The sequence below is a fragment of the Mirounga leonina genome, unplaced genomic scaffold (assembly GCF_011800145.1).
Source record: "Mirounga leonina isolate KUSES-001 unplaced genomic scaffold, KU_Mleo_1.0 Mir_165, whole genome shotgun sequence".
Lineage (NCBI taxonomy): Eukaryota > Metazoa > Chordata > Mammalia > Carnivora > Phocidae > Mirounga > Mirounga leonina.
This window is the reverse complement of record NW_023270415.1, coordinates 74,500,456-74,511,747: the sequence shown is the minus strand read 5'-3', so window position 1 is coordinate 74,511,747 and position 11,292 is coordinate 74,500,456. Positions and strand designations below refer to the sequence as shown.

Here is an 11,292-nt window from a genome sequence, read left to right as displayed (position 1 = left end):
CATTCACATCCAATTCAACATTCATCACCCATCATCATTGCAGTGGAAGAGAAGGCTGGAGAATTAAATACTGGTGGGTCATTACTTCCACCCAGAAGTGACTCACAGCCCATTTCTTCTCATATTGCATTGGTCAAAACAAGTCACATGGCCTTGCTGAAGGCAGAATATACAGTCACCCCAGACGACCAGATGAGGGGGAATTCCTGGGACTGAAAGCATGCATCCTCTGTCCTAAAGCCAGGACAGTCTCAGGGAAATCAGAATGCCTAGTCACCCTGGGGGGAATGGATATTGGTGAGCAATAATAATGTCAACCACATGGACTATACAAGGTACGTAAACTTTCTGACCCTCCATGACTTTGTGAAAAATGAGAATAAACTGCTCTGAAGTTGGCTGTGACGGTTAAATGATATCATGTTGTATTAGTCAGGGTTTTCCAGAGAAGCAGGACAGGGAGATGGGAGGGATGAGGGGGGCAGATTTTAAGGAATTGGGTCACATGACTGTGAGTACTGATAAGTCCAAAATTTCAAGCAGACTGGTAGGCTGGAAATTCCAGCAAGAGTTCATACTTTTGCTGTTACATCCTTGAGTCACAAGACATAATTCCTTTCTCTTTGATGGACCGAAATCTTTTTTTGTAAGGCCTTCAACTGATTAAATGAGGCCCACCTACATTTCGGAAGGTAATCTGCTCTACTCAAAATCTTCTGATTAAATGTTAATTACACCAAAAAAAATCCCTTCACAGCAACATCTAGCCTGGTACCTGATCAATGGCGTGTTCACAATAGCCTAGCCAAGATGACACATAAAATTAACCATCACACAGCATATGGTATTCCTGGCATAGGCTAGCTTCTAGTTAGCGTCCTGTAAATGTTAGAATCTTTTCTTGACTTCTCTTTGAAGCATTTATGAATTTTTTTCAATATAGGCAGATATTGATTAAAAAAAACTTCAAAATAATCAAACAGATATGTTGTTGACTGATATTTCACAATATAAAAATTCATCTGGCTGGTTATGGTTATTTGATAGACCATGTGCTTAAATTGGATGTTTGAGATGTACATTTAACAAACTTTGACTAAATACCCATATGTACTTAGAACTCCTCAGGGCACTAAGGCTACAGATAAGAAGACAGGGTCCACCATCATCAGATCCCAAGGTCCAGTGGTAGTGACCTATTGGAAATATAATTATAATCCAGTGGGGTGGATCTTGTAATAGTATAAGTGCAAGACAACATGCAAATACTGTGGAGGGAGAAACTAGCTATGCCAGAAGCTCAGGAATAGTTCTGTGAACACGTGACTTTTAGGTTGGCACACAGACAGTGTTTGAAAAGCAGACTGATCATGGCACATTGCAAGGCCAAAAGCAGGGAGATGTGAAGAACATTCATGGTGGAGTCTAGTGGTGGTGAGACACTCACAGGACCTGGAGAGCAAAATGAACAGGATGTTGTCTTTCAAAATCAAATTGGACCTCCTCACCCAACTATGTAGGACCCTCTAGGGCTCTCTGCCTGTAGGCTGCAGTTGAACATCTTACCATGTCTTGCTATGTCTTTCACAAACAGTCCTTTGAACACTCTCATAATTGTCTCTAAGCCTTCCTACGCACCATGTACCTGCAGAGGACAGCATGCTAATGCTCCTTCCTGCAGTCCTCAGCTCATCCTCTAAACAAACTTAATTATTTTCTCCTCTGAGCCTCCCTTTGACCCACACATATTTCTTTGTTGGCACATAATACCATGCAATATAATTGCTTATGTGTGTCCATGTCTTTGCCCTATGGAAACAGAGCTTTTTTAGAGAAGCGGTCATGTTTTATGCACTGTTGCATTGTAGGGTCTGGACCCATGGCCAACATTTACTGGAAACTCAGTATATGCTGATAGAATTAATAAATTACAAATGAAAACCAGGAGCTAAATGCGTAGCTGTTGTTGAGTAGAAGGTAATGTATTGCAAGTTAAATTAAATATTTGTGACTATTTTAGAACGAGTATTAGTATTTTTCATGATGTTAGTGTCATAACTGGTAATGACTCTGAAAAAGACAAATGTGTTGAATTATTTCTCTTGAGATTCTAAAAAGAATTGCATGTTTTCTATTATGCAAATCCAGAATGTTGAGTCACAAACAATAGACCATTGCCTTTGGAATTAATGAAAAGAAAGATGGAAATAATCCTTAGCTATAGTTTAAAAGCACTTGAAAATGGAAGTCTCAAATAAACACAGCTACAGCACAAGCTGGGAAGGGCTAGGAAAATACTCTTTTAAAAAAATCCCTTATTTCTGGATTGAAATTTATTCTTTTAAAAAATTATTCTGCTTTATTTCTTGAGCAGATTTGCTACAGATTTGCCTTTTTATTGTTGTTTTTTTCTCCCCTAAAAGTAACTTTGGTTATTGATTTTCTTTATCCTTTTTGTTTATTGTCACATTAGTTTTTGTTCCTACCACTATCATTCTTGGCCTCTACATTCTTTAAGTTTTGTCTTTTTTTCTAGCATTGATATTATTTTCTACTGAAGTTTATTGTGCATACAGAAGTTCATAAATTATGAGTGCAAGCTGGATGAATTTTCAAAATATGAGCACATGTATGTAACCACAACACAGATCAGGAAATAGAACAATACCATCACCAGCTCCAGAAATCCCCTCCTGTATCTTCTCTAGGTCACTCTTTTGCCCTCCTTTGTGAAAGTAGCCACCATTTTGACTTCTAGCAACACAAATTGGTTTTGTCTATTTTTGCAAGGTTATTTTGCATAGGATATATTCTCCTTTTTAGCTGGCTTCTTTAATCCAATATTGTGTTGTGATATTAACTCATGTTGTTGCATGTATATGTAGTTTATTCATTTTCATTGATGTATAATAGTCCTCTTGATAAATAATATACAGTGATTTATTTATCCATTCTATTACTGATGGGAATTTCCATTTCTCAATAGTATAAATAAAATGTTGTATGAATATCCTTGCACTTGACTTTTGTTGCTCACTGATAGGCACTTCTATTGAGTGTATATCTAGAAGTGGAAATGCTGGGTATAGGTTATGTGTATGTTCAACTTTAGCAGATACTGCCCAGTGGTTTTCCAGAGTGAAATGAGAGTTGCAATTGTTTCACATCTTTAACTGTAGATGGTATAGTTAGACTTTTTAAATATATATATTAGGCATTCTGGTGGTGGGTAGTGATATCTCACTTGGTTTGAATTCACATGCCTCTAACTGTTGGTTTGCAACCTCCTAGGGAGCTTCCCAGGTGTGATCTGAAACGTGGAGGGCAGGGAGAGATTGAAGAAAGAAGTGGGCTACTCTAGATTGGTAGTGGCAGGCTTAATAAGCAAGGGAACTTACTTATGAGGCTTCCCTTGGATGCCACAAGAGGAGTGGATCTCTACATCTGTCTGTCAAATCTCAAGTGCATATAAAGGCCTTAATTGGGTTTTAGTCACATGTACCTTCCAGATGGTCTCAGCACCAAACACATTGCTATCTAAAGCTGTGTCCTTGGGGCAGCTTCTGGGAGTGGGAAAGTCAAGTGGAATGCACATTCCAAGGACAGGGGAAGGAGTGAGGAGCCTCTGATTACTCGGGTCCAACTCACAAGTCAACCAGCTGTCATATCCTCTCCGTGACCTCCTCCAGCACTAATGATTTATTAAGCACCTTTTCATTGCTTATTACTATTTGGATATCCTCTTTTATAAAGTACCTGTTTAAATCTTTTATCTATTTTTATATTGGGTTGTTCATCTTTTACTTATCAATTTTAAGCCCCATCTATAAATTCTGGATCAGATGTTTGTCAAATACATTTCTTGCAAATATCTTCTTTCACCTAGTGGCTTTCCTTTTTGTTTTTTAAACAATGATTATTGGTGGAAACCTCTGTTCTTAATTTCAATGCAGTCTAATTGTTTAGCCTTTTCCTATTGGTGACTTTTCTATCTGATTTAAAAAAAATCTTTCCATCTCCAAAATTCACTGAATTACTCTCCTACATTGTCCTGTAGGAGCTTTATTGTTTTACCTTTCATGATTAACATATAGATCAACAATCCACTTGGAAATGAATTTTTGGATAATGTCAGGTGGGAGTCAAGTTTTGTTTGATCATTCAGTTTTAGCTTTGTTTACTTATAGATATCAGATTTGCTCAGCACCATTAATTAAACCAAACTAAACATGAATTCATGCTGATGTTTCAATTCTAATCCATGACCACATGGATCATTCTAACTTCCTGCCTTGTTTATCTGTAAATCCTAACTCCAACAGCAAAAAATTTGACTCCCTATATTTATCATCCATTTACTTAATTGCTCTAGTCTGTTACAGTAATATCACAGTTGTTCATTTGTATCCCCTTCACTGAAATTGTTTCATACATATGTAATACATTTAGATTCTTTTGTCATAATCTGCATTCTTTCTTGGGATGTCCTAACTCCTAAATTAAAAACATTTTTTCAACATTCAGCTTCACTTATATGCTGTAAAGTTCTGTGGGTTTTTGATAAATACATGACAAATAATGTTATATATCTAGCATACAGTGTTATTTTAAATTACAATTGCCTAATACAGATTATTTTTAGATCTTTTCACATGCTTATGTGTCATTTTGAATTTACTTGATCTTGAACTTGTAGGGCTTTCTATAGAATATTTAATAGAAGTAGTTTTGAGCATCATTGTCTTTTTTTCCAGTTTTATGAAGGAAAGATTTCAATATTCCATTATTAACAATACTATTTACTGAAGTGTATATGTACATTTCCTTATAGATTTCACATGGCAGTTAAGGAAAACTTGTTTTATTCCTAATTTGGTTACAGTGTTATAATTTAGGCAAAAGTTTTGTTGCTAAAAATATGGTATTATCATGGTTTTTAGGCAGACTGACCTGTCATTCTCCTTTTTGAAAATGTCCTTACCTGTTTTTGGTATTGGGCTTATGCTGGTATGACAAAATGAAGTGAAAAAAATTTCTTTTCTTTCTTATTTTTTTTTTTTACTGTTATCTAGAAGAATTTGTGTGTAGTTCATTTTTCTTTCTTAAACTGTTGGAAGAATTCACTGGCCTGGTTATCAGTCTCGTAAGATTTTTAATGAAAATAGAAAACAATAACAAACAAAAAGAAACAACAAGTACAATAGGAAGATTTAGGATTATTTATGTTTTCTATCTTCTCTTGTGTCATTTTTGGAAAGTTTTAGGATTTGTCTTTTATAAATGTTCAAATCTACTGGAAAAATATCATTTATAATATCCTCTTTTTATCATGTTTATGTCTGTCAAATTTGTGGTGAAATCCCCTTTTATGTTCCTGATATTTGTAATTTGTACCATCATTCTTTTCTTGACCAGCTTTTCAAAATGTTTAACAGTTTTGTTCGTCATTTCAAAGAATCAGCTTATGTCTGTTTATTTTCTCTCCTGCATGTTTCCTAGTTTATTAATTTCTGGTTTGAGCTCCATCTTTTTTCCTTCTAGGAGAAATTTTAATTATCTTTTTTTTTTCTTCTTGAGATGAACGTTTAGATCTTTGAATTTCCACCTTTCTTCTTCTCTAACATGTGCATTTAAAGGTATAGGCTTAGCTGTAATTATTTGAATGATATCTCACAATTTCTGACAGACATTTTCATTACAGTCACTTCAAAATGTTTTCTGATTTCCTTTAGGATTATTATATTGATTCATACATTATTTATAAGCATATGTCTTAATTTCCAAATAGGTAAGAATATTTTATGTGTTACTGCTTTCTAGCTTATTTCCTATGTAGGCAGAGAATAAATTCTAAATTGTATTAATATTTGAAATTTGCTGAGACTAGCCTATTACCCATAATTTGGTTAATTTTGGTAAATGTTGGATAGGGACTTGAAAAGATTGTGTTTCCTGAAATTCCTGGTTTTAGTATTCTATACATATCTATTCGGTTAGTTTATGAGTTTATCATAATCAGTTAATTAAGTTTGAAACTGGGTTTCATATAAAACCTGATTTACTATTTTTTTTGCTCTTATCACTAGGAATAAGTAACAATATATTTATATGTTTAGAAGTCCCTAGAGAACATCTGGGCTATTTATCAGTATTCCTTTTACTTGGTCACCAAAAAATCTAAGTTATATATTCCCAACATGGTGCTCTATTTAGCTGTTCAGCTCCTCGATATCCTGGCTGCAGTCTTTTGGGTTTCTTCACAGATGAATAAGCAAATGTCTTGTGTGATCAATGGTGAGGCTACCAGGCTCTTTACTGTGCAGTTCCTAATCTGTGGCATCTTTGCTTCTTAAGTATTGGTTATCTCAGTAACCATAAAGTCTATGTTATTTTCTCTAGCCTCAAGAGAGTGCCAAAATTATGATTAGTTTCTCTAATCTTTAGCATTCTCTTTGTGTTAAACTTCTCAGCCTGTAATACACAAAAATATATTAATGCCTTGCAGGAAAAAGTGACAGAATATTGGACTCACCCCAATGCATTTCCCTTCTTTTTATGGTCCTAATTTTGGCTCCCTCTATAACTCTTTGGTGCATTCAAATTATTTTTGTATTTTATCCATCTATTCTCTATGTTCTCAGCAGGAGTTTTGGACTGCTACAAGCTAGGTCTTCATTACCAGAAGTAGAACTATTTTTGTTTGTTTGTTTCTGACTTCCTTTTCTTAAATTTTATTTTATTTTATTATGTTATGTTAGTCACCATGTAATACATCATTAGTTTTTGATGTAGTGTTCCATGCTTCATTGTTTTCATATAACACCCAGTGCTCCATGCAGTACGTGCCCTCCTTAATACCCATCACCGGGCTAACCCATCCTCCCACCCCCTTCCCCTCTAAAACCCTCAGTTTGTTTCTCAGAGTCCAAATCATCTCCCCCTCCTATTTCTCCCTGCTTCATTTTTCCCTTCCTTCTAATGTCCTCCATGCTATTCCTTATGTTCCACAAATAAGTGAAACCATATGATAATTGACTTTCTCTGCTTGACTTATTTCACTTAGTATAATCTCCTCCAGTGCCATCCATGTTGATGTAGAAGCTGGGTATTCATCCTTCCTGATGGCTGAGTAATATTCCATTGTCTATAGGTACCACATCTTCTTTATCCATTCGTCTGTTGAAGGGCATCTCAGCTCTTCCCACAGTTTGGCTATTGTGGACATTGCTGCTATGAACATTGGGGTGCATATGGCCCTTCTTCTCACTACATCTGTGTCTTTGGGGTAAATACCCAGGAGTACAATGGCTGGGTCATAGGGTAGCTCTATTTTTAATTTTTTGAGGCACATCCACACTGTTTTCCAAAGTGGCTGTACCAGCTTGCATTCCCACCAACAGTGTAAGGAGGGTTCCCCTTTCTCCACAACCTCTCCAACATTTGTTGTTTCTTGCCTTGTTAATTGTTGCCATTCTAACTGGTGTAAGGTGGTATCTAAATGTGGTTTTGATTTGAATTTCCCTGATGGCTAATGATGATGAACATTTTTTCATGTGTCTGTTAGCCACTTTTATGTCTTCTTTTGAGAAGTGTCTGTTCATGCCTTCTGCCCATTTTTTGACTTGATTATTTGTTTTTTGGGTGTTGAGTTTGAGAAGTTCTTTATAGATCTTGGATACCAGCCCTTTATCTGTAGTGTCATTTGCAAATATCTTTTCCCATCCTGTGGGTTGCCTCTTTGTTTTGTTGACTGTTTCCTTTGCTGTGCAGAAGCTTTTTATCTTGACGAAGTCCCAAAAGTTCATTTTTGCTTTTGTTTCACTAGCCTTTGGAGAAGTATCTTGAAAGAAGTTGCTGTGGCTGATGTTGAAGAGGTTACTGCCTATGTTCTCCTCTAGGATTTTGATGGATTCCTGTCTCACATTGAGGTCTTGAATTGAAACTATACTTCATTTAATTCCCATATGGTTGATTTTCACAAATAAATATATATCAGGCTATATACTCCTAAATATCACATTGACTTAATCTCTGAGGTTTTGGTTTAATGCTTTCATAGTTCATTTCAAAATATTTTGCCATTTTCATTGTGGTATTTTTCTTAACCCCTGAGTAATTAAGGAGAACATTTAAAAAATAACTTTTAGGCACATACTTTTGTTTGTTTTTAAAGATACTTTCATTACTGATTTTGAGGTAATTTATATTGTTGTAACATAACATAATAAAATAAAATTTAAAAAAAATTATATTGTTGTAAGAGAATGTGCTATCAAAGTCTGGTCCAGGGACTGGTACCATGTCATTAGCTTGTATTTGTTAGAAATGTAAATTCTTAAGCTGCAGCCAAATCTACTGAATCAGAATCTCTAGGGATCGAGGCCAGCTGTCTTGTGTTTTAACAAGCTTAGTAGGTGATTCTTATTTACAATAATGGTTGAGAAGCCCTGGTATATATAACATTTATTATCTGAATTTTTAAGAGTATAAGACTTTTTTTGTGACTTAGTATATGATCAGTTTTTTTTGTTTTTGTTTTTTTTGAGGAGAATGTGTTCATTAAAAAAATCCTATTTCTATTTATTGGGTGTAGATTTTTACATTACATGAATTGTATTATTCAAATAATTAAATAATTTATATGCTTCCCAGTTCTTCAATATTCTTGATCTATCAGTTTTGGGAAGCATAAACCCATGTTTTTTTTCCCTCTTGTATATTTATTTATTAATTCCAGAAATAATAATTGATGTCCACTATGTGCCAAATACTGTTATTGATATTTTTAATACTAAGGAATGAACATCTTCATTCTTATTAATGCTATTTCTTTTATATTCCACTTTTTAAAAAAGAGTGAATATTTGTGTCTACATTCCTTGTTTAGAATATGCATTATATTTATTTTCCTACCTATATCTAATATAATCTGCAGTTTTATTTTAGGTGGGTCTCTTGTGATCAATAAGAGGTAGCAGTGGATAGCTTTCTTATTATTATTGTGATAACCTTTGTTAAAAGGTTAATTAGTTTATGTGTTTTGAATACAGGCATGTTCAGATATATGTCCATCCACCAACACTTTTTTCCTGATCACTCTCCTTTTCTAATTGCCTCTTTCTCCATCTTATTTTGTAAGGATGATAACCATATATCCCATTTTTCTTGTTTTGTTAAAAAAAGCTCTCATATTTCTATTATCTTCATTTATCATTACAATATGTTACTAAATATATATTCATCTATTTATTTGATGCAACTCGAATCAGATTGTTTTGGTAGCATTGACAAATTGATTCTAAAATTTATGTGGAAATTCAAAGGACCTAGAATAGCCAAAACAATCTTTATATAACAAAAGAACAAAATCAGATAGCTTTCACCTGATTTCAATCTTAGGCTTGGCAAAGAACATAAAAACAAAAGAAAGGGGAGAAAAGAACCACCAGAACTTTTGATATAATAAAAAGAAAATGGCCTAAAATTTGAATCATTAAATCTCGAGAGAGAAAATAAAGTAACACTAGGGCAGAAAAACTATTTGAAAAAATTAAAAAGGTCCAATAATCTGAGCAAACTCTAAATAGGATAAATACAAAGGAAACCAAACAAGGAACATCAGAGTCAAACTAAAATTTAAAACAATAGTTTTAAAACTTAAAATCATCAGCTTAAAGCAAAAGACTGAGAGAAAACCTTGAAATCAATCAGAGATTCAAAAACACAGTTTTGTCTCTTCCCTGGCACTGCCTGTGGAGGTGGCAACCATCTCCTGCTCTGCATCACAGCTGCCCTCAGACCTCTGGTGAAGTCCAAGATTGTGAAAAAGAGGACCAAAAGTTCATCTGGCACCAGTCAGACGGATATGTCAAAATTAAGCGCAACTGGCAGAAACCCAGAGACACTGACAATAGGAGGCACAGAAGATTCAAGGACCAGATCTTGACGTTCAACACTGGTTACGGGAGCAGCAAGAAGACAAAGCTCATGCTGCCCAGTGGTTTCCAGAAGTTCCTAGTGCTGCTGATGTGCAACAAATCTCATTGTTCAGAGATTGCTCACAGTGTCTCCTCCAAGAACCGCAGAGCCACTGTGGAAAGGGGGGCTCAGCTGGCCATCAGAGTCACCAGGCCCCATGCCAGGCTGTGCAGTGAAGAAAATGAATAGACAGCTATGTGCACATCGTATTTGTGTTAATAAAACCATGAAACTACCAAAAAATAAACAAGACATAAATAAAAGCCGTTGTGATGATATTGGCAAGATGGTGGGATACCAAGTTCTCTGCTTCTGTCTTCCCTCAGCATAGTGACTGGGCAGCCATCCTTGGACAGAAGTGTCTTTGTGGGAGCTTTGGGACCCAGGTAGGAGATTGTGGAACTTCGTTAGAGTCCAAGACCAAGAGACCCCACACAGGTTGCTAACTGACTGACTGGTTCTGGATACAGACCCAGAAACAGCTCTGTACCCCTGCAGACTAGGCTATAGCGCCATTTGGCTGTCACCAGCCTGTCACCAGCACCATATGCCAAGGGACCTGGAGGAGTTGCACCCACCCATACCTTCAGTAATAGGCCCAGAGACCTTAGTCTGGGCTGTGGACCCTGAAGCAACTTGTGAACTGGCTTCAGGCTCTCTCGGCCTTGGTCTGGGAGCCCCTGGACACAAGCCCGCCCTAAAACAGCCCTTTAACTAGGCTCCAGCCACTCCCAGCTACAGTCCAGGGACTGTCCTGCCAGCCCAGGGACCCAGCAAGAGACACTCCCATCAGCACCCCCAGAGATCCTAAAATGTCCCTATGCTTGGCTCCAGCCCCATCCAACCATAGTCTGTGAGAAATCCCTGTGATCCAGGGCCCTGGAGGAAGACATGCCATCATGCCCCTAGAGGAGAGTCAAACAACCTTAGATCATCCTGAAATGATCCTGTGACTCAGCTCTAGTCCCTCCCAGCCACTAACTGCAACAGTCCTACTGACCCAGGTACCCAATGGGAGACCTGGCCATTAGTTGCCCACAAAGACAGAACAGCCAACCTGGATCCAGCAACAGATCCTGAAATGGCTCTGTGACGTAATCCCTTCCAGTCATGGACATGAGAAGTTCTGCCCACCCAGAAACCCAGTAGGACACATGTCTGCCTATGCCCCCAGAGTGAACCCCAAACCTCAGACTGACTATAATTCAGCCCCAGCCCTTCCCAGCCAGAAAGACCTGCCCACTCAGATACCTGTTGGGGGACATGCTCATCTATGTCTCCAGAGGCAGGTCCGAAGACTCTAATCTTGGCTGT

General features: G+C 36.7%; 1 protein-coding gene across 1 annotated transcript; it reads left to right on the top strand.

The window, feature by feature from the left end:
- The first annotated feature begins 321 nt into the window (after nt 1–321).
- On the top strand, nt 322–10,167 carry LOC118015427 (60S ribosomal protein L32-like). The gene is made up of 2 exons (XM_035012272.1): nt 322–335; nt 9,789–10,167. Exons 1-2 carry the CDS (start codon nt 322–324, stop codon nt 10,165–10,167), a joined length of 393 nt encoding a protein of 130 aa, XP_034868163.1.
- The last annotated feature ends 1,125 nt before the right edge of the window (nt 10,168–11,292 follow it).